At 47.4% G+C, this 18,864-nt stretch overlaps 1 protein-coding gene and 1 long non-coding RNA gene across 3 annotated transcripts in view; one reads left to right on the plus strand and one right to left on the minus strand.

Moving 5' to 3' along the window:
* Positions 1–18,864, plus strand: part of LOC139061125 (uncharacterized) — a 401,615-nt gene that overhangs the window by 350,690 nt on the left and 32,061 nt on the right. The gene's annotated exons all lie outside the window — the stretch shown is intronic.
* Positions 1–18,864, minus strand: part of LOC139061122 (locomotion-related protein Hikaru genki-like) — a 128,413-nt gene that overhangs the window by 47,498 nt on the left and 62,051 nt on the right. For both annotated transcript variants that reach the window (XM_070540700.1, XM_070540709.1), the window contains one exon: positions 12,505–12,667. In XM_070540700.1, coding sequence (XP_070396801.1) covers positions 12,505–12,667 — 163 coding nt within the window. The remainder of the gene's footprint in view (positions 1–12,504; positions 12,668–18,864) is intronic.

Below are 18,864 nucleotides of genomic sequence, written 5' to 3' on the forward strand. Positions count from 1 at the left end.
GATAACCGATGGTCATTAAGGGTTACGGACTGGATTCCAAGCGAAGGGAAGCGTAGCAGGGGGCGGCAGAGAGTTAGGTGGGCGGATGACATTGAGACGTTTGCAGGGACAACATGGCCACTATTAGTACATGACCGGGGTAGTTGGAGAAGTATGGGAGAGGCCTTTGCCCTGCAGTGGGCGTAACTAGGCTGATGATGATGATGATGATGTTCAAGATCATAGTGAATGGTTAACGCCATTTTACGCCCATTTCATCGTTCTATTTTTTCCTGTTTTTTCTCTACCTCATAATGCTTTGTCTACCACGTTTGTATTTTCTCCACATTGTGCCTTGAGTATTACTTTATTAATTGCACTAGGACGAATGCTCCGTAGCTGTTTCTGGGCGTTGAACTAAAGATATCATCATCATCATCATCATCATCATCATCATCATCATTATTATTATTATTATTATTATTATTATTATTATTATTATTATTATTATTATTAATCCGAATCACCATGAATTTCGCTCTGGCCACTCCACTATCACATCGCACAGACCACTGCCCCAGCACTTCGGAGGGAGCAGGTTGCCACCATTTACTGTCACCTCAACGAAACTCTTGACCTAGTGTCACGATCGGGCAGCGAGGGTATATAGTGACCTTTTAGGCTCTCCTGCACCACTGCGACGAATCGCTCCGTGAAGCTAACAATGAGTCCCCTCGGACAGACCTGCAGCGGCAACAAGACGAGACACGTTTGGCGAATCGAGTGTTGATTGATGGTCGACTGTCGCCGTCACCGACAATGGGATCAAGAAACCCCTGGAAAAAGGCATTCTGCGCCGTCTCCTCACGGACTCCGGCAGCCACCCCGGTCGTTTGAGAGACGCTCCAGCCAACTGCTGGGTCATTCCAGGAACCAAGACGCAACAGCTTGAGTCAAGCGTGACAATCCCTGTCTGCGAAGCTCCCCTCCTTTCTGTGTGTTCAGTGAACAAAGGTGCCGGAGTAATTGTGCGCACCCTCGCCCTCAACGCGGATCCTTCGACGAGATAGAGATTCTTGGTTTGGGAAGGCAAAATGGGGTAAAATGAAGCGCTGTAACTGTCTCTCAGATGAGGACGCCTCAACCGCGCTGCACAAGAGGGAGAGGGAATTGAAAGAAGGGTGAAAAAGACGCGGCGGCGGCGGCCAAAGCGGCGAGCGCGGGCAAGTTGGTGGCCTTCGCTTATGTGGCGCGGCAATGCGCCCAGTCGTGGTGAAGCAGTGCTTCTTGCGCGGCGAGAGCCGCGTCACACATTTGACGAACGTTGCCGTCGATGGCTGGGCACTGGACGAGCAGGTCACGAAGTGCAGCAGCGAGAGCGGCTATTAGCGCGTCTCTGGAGTCGCTGTTCGCAGCGGTTGGAGGGCCACGTGGCGGCTCAGCTGCGGCTGTCTGGGGGCTGCAGCCGCGCAGGGCGTCACTGTAAGATCGGGGTTGCGGGGAGCGAGCAGACGTGGACGGGGCGGGGCTGTACGCGGCTCGGTCGGTGCGGCGCCAGATAGCTCAAGCGCTATTTTGCGCGAAAGGGGCCGCTGAGACGATGTGAGCAACACGGCCGCCTTTCTCTCGCGCTGCCACTCGGGACAGCTCGGTTCGGTCTATGGGTGACGGCAATTAATGCAGCGGGGCTTCTCTGTGGGGCAGCCTTCTGTGGCATGCGAATCACCACAGCGGAGGCAGCGGGCGTCACGGAAGCAGCTGGCGCCGGCTTGGCCGAAGACGCCGCAGCAGTCGCATTGGAGTGGTCGGAGCAGGCGAGCACGCACGGCGCGCAGCTGTTTGAATAGCCGCACGTTTGTCGGCACGACACTCCCGACGAAGGTGACGGTGACGCTCGCGCCACTCCGTGAACATGACAGCACCGCTACGGGGGCCTCAAGGTTTTCTCGAACCGTGCGGGCGCCGAAAGAGGTGTCGACCCCATGAATGACACCCACACAGGAGTTGTTGTGTAGTGCCTTGGGGCGCACCGCCACGCCGCCGAGGTCGCACACTACGAGTAGGGGCGCCAAGTCGGCACCGCGCATCACGTCAGCAGCTACCACATTCTGGCGGAAGTTCACGCGAACGCGTCTCACGCCTGGCACAGAGGTGAGCTGGGCAGCGATACCGTCCCGTGAGAGTGCGAGGAAAGTCGCTTTGCGCCCGATGGGACGGTAGAGGACCGTGACGGCGGTATCTCGAGCAACGCCGTCGTCAACGGGTGGGGTGTGCGGCTCGAAGTCGACGAGCCGTCGGCAACGGCGTCTCCTTCTTGCGGCTTGTTTTGGCTGCACCGCTGCCGGCTGGCAGGCTTGGGCGTCCTCGGCGGCCGCGAGCAGCAGCGGAGAGTTTCGCTGTATGAGCTCCCCTGTTCCCTCAGCAGCTGGGGCAGGGCAGGGCGCTCTCGGCCGGCTCTCGTTGCACGTGGGGCCGTCAGCTGGTTTGTCGTCGTCGACGGGAGCAGCCACCGCCGCCGAGCGTGAGCCCTTCTCCGCCGCAGGGGGAGTGGGCTCGGTGTTGGTGAGAGGGGGCGACGAGCAGGCCGCCGGCGACGACAGTGATGGGGAGACCGGCCGGACAGGACTTGCCTCGGGCGAGGTGGTCGCGCCCCTGCGGGAGGACGCAGTGTCGGAGCCAATCATGCTTGCGGTTGGCAAGAAGAAGGTGCCGGCACTGTCGTCGGTGTCGCCGGTCGACGGGCAGCTGGCACTGTCGTCGGTGGAGGCAGCCGAACTGGAGTCTCCGCGGTGGTGTCCGTTGAAGCGGACGGCGCGGCGTGGTGGTCGCTGGCGGTAGTTTTCGGCGCATCAAAGGGAAATCCGCGGAAGGGAGTATCCAGCGCAGATGGGGCGCGCATGGATGGTGTCGCGCTCACTGGAGGAGGCGTGCATGACGGCGCGGAGCTCGTCGAGTCCGTCGAGAGTGCGCGTAGCGTACGAGCTTTTAGCCCGCGCTTCCAACGAGGCGATTTGCCGGAGCGTGACTGCCGGCCACGTGGGGGGAGCTGCAGGGCTCGTCTGAACGCCGGGCCATCGGTGCAGTCAGGAGTTTGCTTCGTCGGCCTCTTCCTCTGCTGCTTCTTCGGAGGGTCGCCCATCAGATGGGGCCTCCGTCTGTCGTGCGAGCCCTGAAAAGGGCTGCCCTCGTAAGTGCGGTCGAGTGCGGAGACGTACTTTGGACGCTCCGATTGGACGAAGATAAGACGGAAGAATTCCCTGGCCTAGGGATTTAGGGAGGACAGAGGGGATCTAGCGGACTTTTTCGGCTCCTCAGTGTGCTTCAATTCAGTCATGCATCTGTTGAGCCGTAACATTCTCCACTCCTCCTGTGGACATTGTAAATAAACCCAGTACTCCTCGTTTTCGATGAGAACATCTCCTTCCCTTCAACACCGTCCTCAGCCTGGATGAGTCAGACGACGCCATGGGCCTGCTACTCTTTTAGAGTGCAGCTCTTTGGCGTCCGTTCCTGGGTTTCGCGTCGTCGTCGGCGTTGTCGTCGGCCTCGTAACCAGCTCCGCCCCCCTTTCATCCCCCCAGCGCTAGCAGCGACCGACTGATACCGCTGGATGTAGAGAGTCAAGATAACGTGACTGCATAGAACACCGTCGCCGCCATGCAGAAAGAGGAGGAAAGGGTCCCCCCCCCCCTGTTCTTGTGTGGCGGATAGGGTGCTCTTCAGTTGCCGACGCGCCGGTTATTTCACGTAGGCCCCGGCACGTCGACGAATACGTGACCACCTTCCCACGGCTAGACCTGGTTCTCAGCGCTGCGGAAGCGAGGGTATCATATTGTTTGTGTCGGCATCGGCGGCGTTGTCCCTGAAACCAACTCCGCAGCTGGGGTTGACTCACTATCGGCGTCAGCGGCATCAGTCAGTCGCTGCTATCTCTTCCCTCCTCCCTTTATCGTGTTGTCCGTTTGCTGCGCGCGCTTCTGCCCCCATCGTTTGCCGCTGGGTGTACACGCCGCCCCCCTCTTCCTGCGAGTCTCCGGTTGTCAAAGCGCCGGCTCGAACTTAATTCCTTTCTTCGCTCCTCCTCCAATGCAACCCCTGTGCGATGGCAATCAGAGAGCCAGATCGGTGGCGGCGGATCTGTATATGTGCACCACCCGAGCCGAAATTGCCGCTGCCGTTCGCCACTGCGAAATTATCTGCCAGTTCTTTCTGAGCCATGAGCGAGACGACCGATGGAAGTCAAGAACTGTTAGTGGAGTCTTTGTTAAAGGAATACGTGTGAAAAATAAAAAAAAAATTCTGTGATAGCGCATACATGTGTTGCTCGATTTCTTTGCCTCAATCTATCGAAAAGGTGAAACAGCTTATTTGCTGCGCTCAAATTTCGCATTAGGAAGTAACGTAATCGTCGGTAATTTTTTTAGATGACTGACACCAGCTCTTACAGTAGTCAGCCAATCACCACTCACTGCTTCTCGCAGAGCTTACACATTTCGATGTTTACACGTCGGTTGTCCATCTCTTGCGCAGTGATCTTGATAGATCATGATATGTTATATATATCATTTTATTGTTATTTTATTCTGCTGTTGTGTAGATCATGGTAGTCGTTTTCATGGAAAAAGCACACTCTTCGTCTTCACTCTGTGCCCCCCCACCGATGGCATAGCTCACAGCAATAAATTTCTTGGAATTGAACACTCACTTATGTTATACCTGATTTAGTAACCTGAGTAATATTTCAGTAACGTGGAACACAAATTGAGAAGAAGAGAAAAGTGATCGGTGATTAGATAATCTACGACAGTGGTTGCACAGCCGGTTATTATGGAGTTTTTCACTGGCGGATCTGGAGCGACCACCGCAATCCTCGAGCGAGCGCTCTGGTTCCACAAATCCGAATCGTCCAGCGAAGCGCAAAAACTCTCCGCGGGACATCACACAGGAAGTCACACGACACACAAACCGGTTCCGGAAACCATGCCCGGCCTCCGCTCTGCACGTTTCAACGGCAAACAAAGACGCCATCCCCCGTTCGTATAATTTCACTACGCCAATCGCAAAGTCCGTCATGTCGATGTCGCGCCTGCAAGAATTATGCATAGAAATGTACATAGAAGGCTTCGCACAGCACCTGCGTCACCTCGTAATCGCTGTCTTCCGAGCTCTCATCGCTAAACGCGAGCTCTACAGCAGCACCGAACGCAGCCATGTTGCGAAACAACACAATGTGCGTACCGAGCGGGTACCGATTTCGTTTGAAGACGGAAGTGGCGCGATCTATATGTCCGCCCGAATCCGCGCCTCAGTGGCGGAGCAAGTGAGAGCGATCCGGCGAGGAGCGAATTGATGCGAAACGACCAGCTGAAAACGCGAACGCGCTCCAGATCGATCAGTGAAATTCGGATTCGTTGAAACGGAGCAAGAAATCGTGCTCCGAATCGACCAGTGAAAAACACCATAAGACTGGACAAGGTATTATGAAGAGAATGATAACATCTTGGGGGTCAAGATGTTATATCAAGAGAATCGAAACCATAGCTTTGAAAGGCACGCGTGTAATCACAACAAGAACAGCTTTTCAACTCAAACATGCTTATGTTAATGTAATTGCATATGAAGAAGTTTCTGTTTTCAATTAGTGGTCGAGTACAGAATTGCATCTACTTGTCAGCAAAAGTCGGAGTAAGATAATGATGGTGATCGGTAGGCTTAATCAAATATTGTATTACGAATATTGAGCGAAAAAGCCTTATGGTCGAACTCTTGCAAGACCGACTTTTCGATTATTGATAGTGTAGGAAAGATCACGATGACGCTGATAACACACCAATGAATTTAGGAAAATGGCGGATCCACCTCTGTAGGCGATGTCCCGATCACAATACTTGGAAGTATAGCTACATAACCTGTAGATATTCCCGCCACAGTTTAATAACCATGCCTCCAGGAGGCAAATGACGGAAAGCGAGTGGTCCATTACAGACAGCAAATTTATAACATCGTCACGGTATTTCTGTGTTTTCATAGGCTGCGTATGTTAAAGAGAACCATTTATAAGGCTGATAGCTTGCCTTCTGGAACTTCTTGCGACCCTGAAGGACACTGAACACTAAGAAATGCGACAAGCGGGAACAAGTAAACCTAATCATTCATAGTGAGATCATCCATGCCGGGGATGCGACAAATTATGGCAGAACGCATCTCACGATGACTATTGACGTTAATGCGATTAGCATTAAAGCAACATGTAGCGACATTCCCCGCGTCGTTTTGCTACCTTTTCCCCAGCGCCGTCATGCGCTATTCCAAATTCTTGCAGAGAAGCCGACCATACTTGTTTTGGGCTGTATGTCAAATTGCACTACGAATTCTTATCATGCTCATGTTAAATTGCAAATGCACGTACTGTATGCTATGTGTGCAAGTGCGTCATGTCAATTGCGCTGCAATTCATCTCATGTATGCAGCTCATGCATGCCATGTTTTACTTGACATGATGCGCCGTGTCGTGTCATTCATGTCATGCGTATCATTCTTGTCATGTTATTGATTTTATGACATGTGCCTGCTCTCAGCAGTTTTCTGTTGAGCGGTGACATCTGGCTTAACCCTATAGAACCCACTTTAAGACCATGTTGGATAAAACTAGTCCTGCCTCCCCGAGTCGCCCTACCCGCTCTACCCGTTCGTCGAGGTTTTCTAGTTCTGTTCGACAGATTTCGGCTGAGGATGCTTTGTCGAACACAAATAACCCTACATGCACTTGTGCAGCTTTTGATCGAAACACTGTCTAACAATAAGGATATCGCTCGCGACATCGCAGAAATGAAAAGCTCTGTAAACACGCGCAGAGAGGCACTTGAATCCCGTATTTCTGGACTTGAAGCAGCATTTGGCGAACCCACTTCACGATCAGTGGACAGATAGTTGCTTAGTGAAAGTGACGCACTAAGGCGTACACTAACTGAGTTAGCATGAAAAAAAAATGACCTTACAAATCGTTTCAGGAGGAACACTATTATCTTACAAGGTTCAAATCAAAATTCTGACAAAACCCATGACTCTCTTCTTACCAAAACATCTGCAGTGATTGAGAAAAATCTGAGTATTCAATGTCCCCACATTGAACGTCTGCATCGTTTTGGTAGAATTAGTGAAGGCCAGCTACACTCCGTAATTTTAAAGATGCTTGATTGTAACACAACCTCAGTCTGTAAAAATACTTTTAAGTTTTAAAATTATGTACTTAGGCTTTGTCAGGACTGTACTTCCAGAGTTCATGCCATCAGGGAGAAACTTTAAAAGGCGTCCAGTGACTTCCGCACCAACGGGTTTTCTTTTAGGCTTAGGTTTGTTATATCAATAACATTCAGTACAACTGGTGTGATGCCTTTAATTTTTTTTAATGTTTGTAATCGTCGCAGTCCTTCCACAGAAGCAGTTCACGCATCATTCTCAGTGACAGGTTGACATTCATTATATGCCCAAAGCAATCTTACCGTATCCAACGTCAGAAGTATAGCCGATACGTTTTAACTTTTCCTCGCGATTGTCTCATCCTACTCACCTGATATTCTCGGTATTACGGAAGCTTGGTTACATGAAGGTATTCAGGACTTCAGAGTTTATACCACAGCGTTGCGTTACTGTGCGAAACGATTGTCATAATCAAAGAACAGGTGGCGTTGCACTGACCTTTCGCTCAGATTTCAAGTTAAATGCACAACTGATGTCACCACTAGACATAGAACCGATCTGTTGTAACATATATGGTGTGGTAAACAACACCTGGACAAATTAATTTTTATACGCCTCCTAATAGTCGTTGTGATTACCTTCACAAAGTGGACCAGTTTATACTACAACAAGATCCATTCACTTCAAACTTCCTCCTACTTAATGACTGTGATGCTCCTGGAATTGAGTGGTTGTCTCGCATCTTTTGGTCACGGTGCTGCAGTAAACAAACAACTGCTTGATATTGCGTTGTTTATTGGCTTAAACCACGTTCTTCAGGATCCACCCGCGATGGTGCTTTGTTAGACTTTATCCAAGCCGTGATGATGCAGCCAACACTGGTTATAAGCGTGAAGTAATTGAATGTATCTCGCATCACAATGATGTACTTCTGTCTCTCAACCGACCAACCAATAACAGGCGTTTTGCTCTCTCTCCTTTTCAGGACGTTTCTGAAGGCTAGAGACGGCTCTATCATACACGAGTTATTTAGCAATTTTGATGCATTTTCGGCACTCAGCATCTCTAGCGACATTGACACACCGTTGTCTTTTTAGGAAATATTATCACATCATGTATAGACCGCTTCATTCGATTAAAAAAACTAAAAGCACTAATCTTCTTTGTATAATTCGGGAACTACTGCATTTCTTACAACGAACTAGCAGACTCCAACAAAACAAACAGAAAAGAAAGAAAACTAAAACGCCACATTGAAATTTCTTCTATAAACTTCAGTCACCTAATCTGCTTAAGTTCAACTCTCGCAAATTCTGGTCCTTCATATTGCCTAGTTCTTGTTCATCAACCTATTTTAAAATAGCAAACAGTTTTAAATGATCAAAGGGAAATTTCAGAAGCGTTAATGCTTACTTCCTGTTTGTCTTCGCTTTAGACGATTTTAGTGTTCCAACGTTCACGACAACAAATTCACGTGAAATTGATTATATAAACTTTAGCTTAGAATGTGTTTTGAACCTCGTATTGAAAGTGGATACTACGAAAGCCTTCTACGCATCATGGCATTCCCTACTCTTTTTCTAGGTGGAATTTAGGTATGGACATCTAGGTATCTGTTTTTTATATTTCATAAATCCCCGAATAGCGGTGCTGTTCCTCCCTTCTGTGAAAGAGCAAAGGTACTATACCTATTTAAGTCCGGTGACAGACAGCTTTTATCAAATTATAGGCCAATTTGTTTTACCCCAACCTCTTGCAAGATATTTGAGTATATAATAAACACAGTGTCATCTGCAGTAGTGGGTACTGTACAAAAGAAGAGACAGGTGAGGGCAATAAGAAAGAAGTCCGCGCTACTCACTCCGCTCGATAGCCGGTTCCCACCGACGTGTTTTGCAGGAGCCAGCTGCTTTGAGCAAACGCCGCCGGTACCAATTTAAGATTCGGGAGATCATCATGGTGTTCCTTGAAAACAATAACCTTTTGACCAGTTTTCAACACAGCTTCAAGCCTGGTTTTAGCACCGTGACCCAACTCATTGCATTCGCCCATGTTCTTTACGTTAATATTGACTTAGGTAACCAGATTGATGCCATATTTCTTTGCTTTAGCAAGGCTTTCGAGACTGTACTTCACTGTAAATTACTTTTAAAACTCCGCTGCACTCAGTTGGTTTCCTGGATTTCCATTTTTCCTCTCTTTGAAATCATAGTTCATATGCAATAATTCTCCGGTATTTGCTGTAGTCGACGTCACGTCAGGAGTTCCGTAGGGATCTGTCCTTGGTCAGCTATTATTTTCATTGTTTATTAATTATTTCTCACAACATGTAAATGTTTGAAAATACATCTCTACGCAGACGACTGCGTTCTGTTCGACTTAGTTTTGTCTAGCTGATCGTCAGCACCAAGGTGATGCCTTAGTTGCATTTTGTGAATGGTGTGCTGCCTGGAAAACAAACATTCATTTTAACAGAACTGTTATAATTTCCTTTACTAACACGCAGTCCTCTTTACTTTTTGATTATATTTGTAATGGTGTACGAGAATGGTTTCACGCTCAGGTTCTTCAGAGTTACCTCTACACCTACCGTCCCTTGTTCCAAACATATAGACGAAAGGTGTTGTACACCGTTAAAAAAACTTGCTTAGCTTCGTCACATCATGTCTGTTGCCCCAAGTAACACACAGCTAGTCGCATACAGAACATTGATTCCTCCAATATTAGAATGGGTATCTGCCGTTCGGAACACCGCATATGCAATGCGATATCAATGCCCTTGAAGCTGCGCAAGGAAAAGCTGTTCGTTTTATTTGCTGTCGTTCTCACTTGGATTTTTCAGCTATAGCGTCTGTCCTGGGAACTAAACCTGCAGCTTCTTTCAGAATGGCAGCACATGGAGTCCTTGGAGATTTTGGTAAGCTTAGCGAATGCTGTGTGGTACAGCGCGAAGCGGGGCAAGGGGCACAGAAAAAAACGAGGACAAGCGTTTTTACTGCCAACAGAAATTTTATTGCCTGATACTACGTGTTACATAGAAAAAACAGAGGGAAAACGACATAAAAAATATGTATGTAAAAAACAAACAATAAAGACTAAAAAGACACAAAAGAAAACATTATAAAGATGTCATCACCGCTCACTGTTCGCGCTGCCATTGTCTAAAAATGCCATCTCCCTTCGCGATAAGGCCAGGGATGGCTTACGTATGCACAGGCATAAATCACGTGCCATCTCAGCCGATTGAAGCATGATGCGCGTTCGATCGTCCCTGTGTGTGAAGATTACTTTTGTTTTTTCAAACAGAGGGGTACATCCGCATGTGCTGCAATGCAGGGCTAAGAAACCTTCCTTTCCATTCTTAACATTATTCGCGTGTTCACGCTGACGATCGTTCAGACACCTGCATGTCTGACTCGTTTTTTTCCTGTATCCCCTGGCCCACTTCGCGCTGTACCACGTCGTCTAAAATCGAAAACCAACTAGCCCCAACCATTAACCTCTTAGGTTAAAGAATGCCCTTGTCATCTCTCGGATACTGCCCTTTTCATGCCTGCTCGCCAAACTTCAACTATAGAAGTTACCATGCCTTGGATTTTAGACTTTACTATCCACGCCCTACACATTCATATATAACTTGAGCCCCTGCGTGATTGAACAATTGAATTTGTTGTGTGCTGAATTTCCCTCATTACCACTTTCTTCATTGTAGATGCTATAGCTGATGTATAATTTTTTTGTTTTAGGTTGAATGTTTTTATTTTATGTTTTGAAACTCTCGCTGCCCACTTTGTTCTTGCATACTTGTAATCTTGCCAGTGCACATTTCTTCCACCGGTCCTTTGTAAGCCCACTCCTGCTATTGCCCTAACGGACTGCAGCATGAATAAATGAATGAATAAATAAATTGTAGTGAAGAGATACGCTAGTGGGTTCAGCGCGAGTGGTCACCTTCGATCCGGGAGCGCTCGTGTGGCTCTCAGTTCCTCTAACTGCCCCTGGCCTCTCATGAAAACTGGTCCCTAAGTATGAAGGCCCTTGTCGTGTTCTCGAACGTGCATCTCCTGTGAATTATGTCATCGAACCAGTTGAGCCATCTTCAGACATGCGCCGCCATACACGCGCGCACGCACACACGCGCACACACACGCGCGCTCACACACACGCGCACACACATGCGCGCCCTCACACACACGCGCGCACACACACACACACACACACACACACACACACACACACACACACGCACACACACACGCACACCCCTTGGTGCTTAGATTTAGTTGCAGGTTAAAGAACCCCAGGTGGTCGAAACTTCCGGAGTACTCCACTACGGCGTGCCTCATAATCAGACAGTTCTTTTGGCACGTGAAACCCCATAATTTATAGGTTTTTAGCGCACAAAAAGGGACGAGAGACAGAGGTACGACGCGGACATAGCGCTGTGTCCGCGTCGTACCTCTGTCTCTCGTCCCTTTTTGTCCGCTAAGTACCTAAAGTTATGGAATACCAACATGCTAAAACCTATACGCCCATAATTGAATTGTTTTAACACACACAAACACACTTTTTCTAAGGTACCACCCAATGTAACTGGCACTACAATTGAGCATGCCTACTTTAAGAGCTCCACTGCAGCACGAGCTATGGTACAAACTATTTGAAGTGTCTCACACGCCGTGGTGATTCAGGGGCTACGGCAGTGCGCTGCTGAGCACCCTGTCGAGGGGTCGTTTGGCGGCCGCGGACGCCGCATTGTGGTGGGGGCGGAATGCGCAAAATTCTCGAGTACCGAGCGTTGGGTGCACACTAAAGAACCCCAAGTGGTCAAAATTAATGCGGAGCTCTCCATTATGGCGTACACATTAAGTTACAGTGAAGTTCTGGGACGTTAGACACCACAATTTAACTTAATTATCCGCCACATCCTTCATAAATACACACTCATACACGAGCAATATCGTACAGAGTTCAGATTGTTGAATAACATTAAGAATGTTTTGAAAATAAATATTTTCTTCATCACCGTGAGATCGTCGCGATAAGTTGCCTTCAGATAATACAATTCGGTTTTGTGCGGTTGTACAGTGTTTTTTTTTCTTTCTTTATGTCAGAGCCTTCGTGCTTGCAGGAAGCGCCTATATTGCTTATGTTCCTGTATCGGAGTTGCAGCGTGTCTAGCCTAGAAAACGTATAACATTGTATTATATGTATACCACATTCTATTGAGCATTGTACGGGTGACAGTGAGTATGTTAGCCCTGCCATCCCGAGCTCTCATGTGTAAATGAGGCAGTGTAAACAACAACATTAAGTTCCACTTACTTTTGGTACACCAAGGTGCTGTAGGGCTCCACTGGCCCCCATTGCAGTACAGTTCTATTTGACTCTTTCCTCGAAGAGATTCGTCTCTGAAGTGATATCCGGTTTCACATTCCACTTTAAGGTAGTTGCCATCTCTGACGATTGTTCCGGGATCCACTTTGCGCTATAAGAAAAGCAAGTTATCATCAGAGCCAGTGTTTTGTGGACAACACTACCAGACTTTGAAAAGCAGCGTCAGCAACCTGTGTGTCTAACCAATAAAAAAAAATAAAAACACGAAATTTGAACTTTGCCAGCACGGAAGTCGATGCCCGCATTTTCCGCCTGTCTTTGCAGTTAATATTTCTTTCTGTAATGATGGCATGTCGTATCTACAGGCTGATGAACGCCTCTTGTGGGGTTATTTGTTGTTTGTGACGTGGCGGAGTGGCTGGACGGAAAACGCGCGAAGGTATAGCGGCAGTCTGTGGCGCGAGTGGCTGGAAAACGAAGAATCGCCGACCAGTCAACGCTGTCTGTGGTGGGATCTGGGAGACCGCAGGGCGCGACAGAAATGAAAGAAGCGGAAATAATATTTTGGAACGTCTGAGGATATGACGGATTTGATCTTTTTGTAAGCAGGAGGTCACTGAACTTTTATTTTCTTTCTTGTCGAAGGTTTCCTATAAAAATTATGCAGATCACACGTACATATTAGTATCTACGTCAAGCGAAGGTGTCGTGAAACTGTTAATGAACTGCTGTAAATTTGCCCATTTTTTATTGCCGTTTTTGGCACAAAGTAAAATGGGGCGCCCCATGTGCCCGCAAGCTCAGGATTCCCGCCACTGTAAGAACGAACTCTATAATCGACAACAGACGTGTACGACAAAGCAAGCGCGAGTCTATTCCCAAGACTCAAATGGTTGCCGCAGCTGCTTGGAGGTGAAATTGGGCGGCAGGCCACGTGCCTTCTTGTTGCCTGCGCACTCTGACAGGCCGTCTAAAAGAGTGCGGCACAATTTTAACGCACAATGCATTTAGGCATGCAATGCTGCGGAAGACGACTTCTATGCTCTTTGTGCTGGGAAGATTGTTACAGTTCAGTTGGGGCTCAATGTCGGGCAAGGGCCCTATAACGTAAAGCTATTCCAATATGTTTTATTCCAATATCCTGACGTCAAATTTGCGTAACCGTCGACGCAAGCATTGGGCGGTCACCCATAGGGTTATCTCAAAAAAACAATCAAACGCTATTCTCGTTCGTAGGAGGTCACTTTTGTTTGCTTGAAAAACGAATAACATTGCGTACGCTGAGCGGCTTGTCTTATCTAATTGGCTCACAAGAGGCGAGGAGCACGCTCAAATGGAGAGGGATTCGATGGGGCCGAGCCACTGCACTGAAAATCGATAACCGTATGAAGAGGGTGGTGCCAGAGTGTGTGATTGGTCCGCTTTCACTTAGCTTACGGTGGCTCGTCGACAATCGCGGCGGCATGCAACGGAAGCTTAAGAATGACGCTAAAACGGATCCTCAGCAAAGAATAGTTGGCAGAACGAGGTTGTAAGCGTTCCGAAAGTGCTCGAAAACGTTACACGGCTACGAAAAAAGTTTTATTACACGCAAATAAACCCATGCTCTCCGGCAGGTGCGAGCAGCCATTGCCTGAGCGATCGGCGGCAGCCATCTTTTATTCCTTTCGGAACGGGGCAGCCTGCAGCTATTCCGAAGAAAATTCAGTTTTGTTCGGCATATTAATGCATCTTTAACGCGTACACGTCACTTTGACCCAGTGAGTTTTTGCGATTTTGTGACGTCGTGCGACAGGCAGGTGAAATGGTGCAGCCCGAAAACTTTCGACCAATAGGCGTCGTCTAAGGGCGAAAAGGCGCCGAATCAGAAATAACTATTTTTTCTTTTCTCCGGTCAAATCATGCATAATCAGTGTGTGCGCGTCATATCAGATGGGGAGGTATCGCGGTTTTCGTGACGTCGCGTGACAGACAGCTGAATTGGGGGTGGTCCAAAAACGTTTTTCACCAATCGCGGAGGGCCGATTGCAGAATTGGAATAGAAATGTTTGGAATAGTTTTACGTTATAGTGCCCCAAGTTGTGTTAGTCCATAGTTTCTTTACAGAAGAGCGTGCGTTTAGTGCTCGCGAAGACGACGCGTGGTTTAGTGGTTTCTAGAAATTCGGTACCCCGACATGATGGTCACCGAAACCTACTCAGTGATTTAACCTGTTATCTTCACTCCTAGCTGTGTTATATGTTCACCGTAAACCTTCTTACGCTGATAGGTCGTATTTTTTAGAGGATAATTTTCGTATATAAAGGATTCACAAATTTAGACCTAGTAAAGAACCAATTTCACTCCGTTTTCCGCGAGCGGTGTCCTTTAACCATTTCGGCACCCACGGTCTTTAAATACAATACTACATTCTCCCTCGACCTATCTCTGCCTATTGTAGTCAGATATCAACTCAAAGCGCCTAGACAAGAAGCCAGGTAGTCATGGTGATATTATTCAAGATCCCCCTGCCGGTTCCACATAAAGCTGAATTCGCGCATAATCTGGTCACGCGAAGTGCAATTAGCGATAAAATATCAGTTGGTCACGCAACAAAAGCCAGCCCAGTATAATTCCAAGCAATGTGCCCGCGCCACACCTGGATGAAGTTCTTTAGAATTTATCGGGCAACCAGTAAATGACGACCAATGCTGAAGCGATCAGTTTGGCAATTTCGCGCTGTCATTTCCGCTTCTCCACTTTATGACTGCATGGCAAGGTGTTAAATAATGTATACCGTTGTATTTCGCGTAACCAGAACCAAAGATTAAATATACAGTGGACAACTTGGACGAATGCAACTAATGGCATATTGTGAGCGATGTAATCCAGATGCGCAAGCCCGCAGTGACATCACTTTTTCTTTCCGCATTTCGCAAGCTTTCTTCAGAACCCGGAAGAAAAAGCCACGTAAGGAGCCACGTAAGGAGCAACGTCATAGAAACAACCTTAGTAGGGGTTCCTGAGCATGATCTAGAACTTGTCGAATGCGAGTTATGTGCTAAAAAAATATTTACACTTTTGCATAATTAAACATAACTAATTAGCTAACTTTATAATGACACTTCAAGATATAGAATAAGTAGCTTAGGGCGCCTGTCCTAGATATGATATCTAACTGGTGCAGTATATGGCTAATGAAATTGTGTAAAGCTATGCGTGTATCTAGGACACCTAACTCCTCTGAGGTATACGTACTATTTAAATAACTTTCCTTTAGAACAGGTAAGTTCTTACAAGTACCTAAGAATCCATATTACACTCAACCTTAACTCGGCAACCTGCATTAATAATGTCGTGAACAATGCAAACCGCGCTCTTGGTTGCTTACGGCGAAATGTTTATGAAGGCTCGAGACTCTGAAGTTGTTGCTGCATAATTTAGTCAGAAAAAGCGCGCACGAAAACGCCGCGAGAGGGAGGGATATTCTCTCATTGAGTCTTACCGTCTGGCCTCCCTTTCTTTGGTATGACACTGGTTTGCTGCAGCACGGCCGCTCGATCAGATGGCACAGGTGTGACCGGTTGCACCGCGCCGAAACACATGAGCGCGGGCGGGAGCGCGGTATTACAGTTCCAAGCGTGTTGGCGCTAGCTGGTGGTCGTGACACCGCAACGAAACACCGCGTACGCTTCCCAATGTAGATTTAAATAGGTCGCGAAGCTTGGAAAGAAAAGCCTGCCATAACCTATTGACAGAGACATCATGTAGTACAGCACTGAAGTGCGATTAGGTAGGGGGGTGGGAGGGGGGGCACTCAAATAAGGAAACCAATCTTCAAAAAGTTTTCAAAATCGTTTAAGCAGATTACTGTCAAAAAAGTAAGTTGCAATACCGTTTGCAATAATTTTGATGTGTTAAAAGAGCAAATGTTACTTTTTTTTCTATTTTACAATGTATTAATTAGTTCTTCATTAACCGGCCTGTGCAGGCCTCTGTGCAGTATTGGATCTTGCCGTCGAGTGCGGGAGTTGGCCGATGTTTAGGAGGACTTAGACATATGGAGGTTTATTTACATTATGAAGAGGAAACGAATAGACCAAATAACAGTAAAAGTCATCGTTATGGCCGGCAGCAAATCGAACGCTGCGGCCCACGGCAAGAAGAACGTCTCTCTCTTCCCTATGATTTTCAGGTTTATAACCCCTTCGGTCCGTCGGGGCCGCGTCATTTTCATCCAATCGTCGAGCCCGTACAGGTGTCGTCATGTTCCGCTAATGGGGACACTGGGCGGGCTCAATTCTCCGATGGTTGCCTCCGTCCAGCGTTGTCTCTTTGCCAAGAAGGCGCTCAGCTGGAAGGGACGGGTCGTCTTGAACGACATTCCAGTGCTGCTAGCAGCCTTTGCCGGTACTAGGGTCAACTACCTCGAACCGTGCCGGCTTGCAGTTGCACTTTCGGGAAGCGTCACGCAGGGGGTAGACAAAAGCTCCACGCGCGGCACACGAGGGTGCGACAGCCAACCTTTTTGACGGGTCTGATGGCATGGACGACGCGACGCCAGAGCGGTTGCGTTCGAAGAACTTGACTGATGCTAGTTAATGGTCCGTATCTAACAACAGCCATTATGTCGCGCGGAAATGCCTTGCTCACTTGAACGCGGTGATCTAATTTGAGCTTTTTCTTTTCTTTGCATGTTTGTTCAAGGTGTGGCGTGTGCTGCACTCTAAATTTTGCCTGAACTAGCGCACGGAATTTATTGGCCAAAGGTGTGAGTACAATCTGTTCGTTATCGTGCATGTTCACAATGCTGCATCCAACGCGGTGTGTATCGTCGTGACGGCAAATGCGGGAGCGTTACGTGAAGAAACTTCAACCCATGTTCGTTCACTCTCCGTAACACAGGTTCCGAACGCCCTACAGGGATGGATGGATGGATACAACTTTCCTGTACGTCCGGCAAGGTTTAACGCGACCCGGGCTCAGGTCTCCCACGGGGGAACGTCAAGGCCCTGCCTCAAGGCCTCCTCACGGGCTAGCTGGACTGCCCACGTCTGGATTCCGAGGTCTGAGCTGCGCCGAGAGGCGGCCAACCTCGACGACAGGGTCTCCGGAGTAACTGCCATTCCTCCTATAACTACATTGCACTCCCACAGCATGTGTTTGAGTGTTGCTGGTCCTTCCTGGCACAATTTGCACTTGTCGCCCTGATGCCTGTCTGGGAAGATACGTTTCCAGCAATATTATTAGGTTAAAATGTTTTTTAAATGATAATATGGTGTAACGTTATCTTTTCCAAAAACTGCCCAATATGTTTACATGGTGTTACATGGAACTGTGAAAGCCTCAAAAATTATTTGAAAATGTTTCGCAAATGTTGTTATATTCTGACTATGTGCAGGCCGTAGTCCTTTTAGTTCTTTTAAACATGTGTTTTGTTTTATCCTGTGTATTGCGTGCATGATTCTAGGCGAATAAAAGTGAAAATACGTTGCTTTTTAGTAGGGGTGTGCGAATATTCGAAATTTCGAATACGAATCGAATATTTTCCTTATTCGAAGCGTATTCGATTCGAGCATTGCATATTCGTAAGTTCCCGAATGTTCGAGGACGGCCGAATAATGGTCGAAACGGCGAATATTCGGACAGACTGTGAATAATTTAGCAATTAACGAATTATATGCTTGCTCCACATTCTCCTAAGAACATGTTTATTCACTGAGAGCTTCACATGATCCGCTCATTATCTGTATGCTCTGCATCAAGATGGCAAGTTCGGCCAGTTTGTTGGGATTCATAGTAAGGTTCGTTACAGCGCAACACAAAAGAGGGACAAAAGAAGGTACAAAACGACGACACAGCGTTACAGCACTGTGATCGTAAGTGCTGTAACGAACCTTACTATGAATGTGTAGGCTTTGTTCCAGTCTATCTGCATCAGGCCTGTGAGACATGATGAGTTTCAATTTTTTTTACCAAGCTTTATTCCAGGGCTCTTTTATAACAATATATGATGTAATTTCGGGCTTTGTAAGTATGCGCAATAAAATATGCACCTAGAAAATGTTACCTGGACAAATGTTGTCACAGTGCATAGAGAGCCCTTACTTTCTGAACATGTTGAGCAGTCAATTTTCCTTCACGATAATCTGTAACAAGCGTTTACCTGACAGAGCATTACCTGACATTACCTGAGTACATTGCCTATAATGAGTGCCTCTTCAACCCAAGCAGCCTCGTAAAATGCAATATTATTTTTAAAAGGGTAATAAAGATATTGTTCCCTCGTTTTGCAATTTTTTAATACTACACATATATTCGATATTCGATTCGATATTCGAAGACAGTTTTTCCCCTTATTCGTATTCA

This window comes from Dermacentor albipictus, chromosome 1 (assembly GCF_038994185.2).
Source record: "Dermacentor albipictus isolate Rhodes 1998 colony chromosome 1, USDA_Dalb.pri_finalv2, whole genome shotgun sequence".
Taxonomy (NCBI): Eukaryota; Metazoa; Arthropoda; class Arachnida; order Ixodida; family Ixodidae; genus Dermacentor; species Dermacentor albipictus.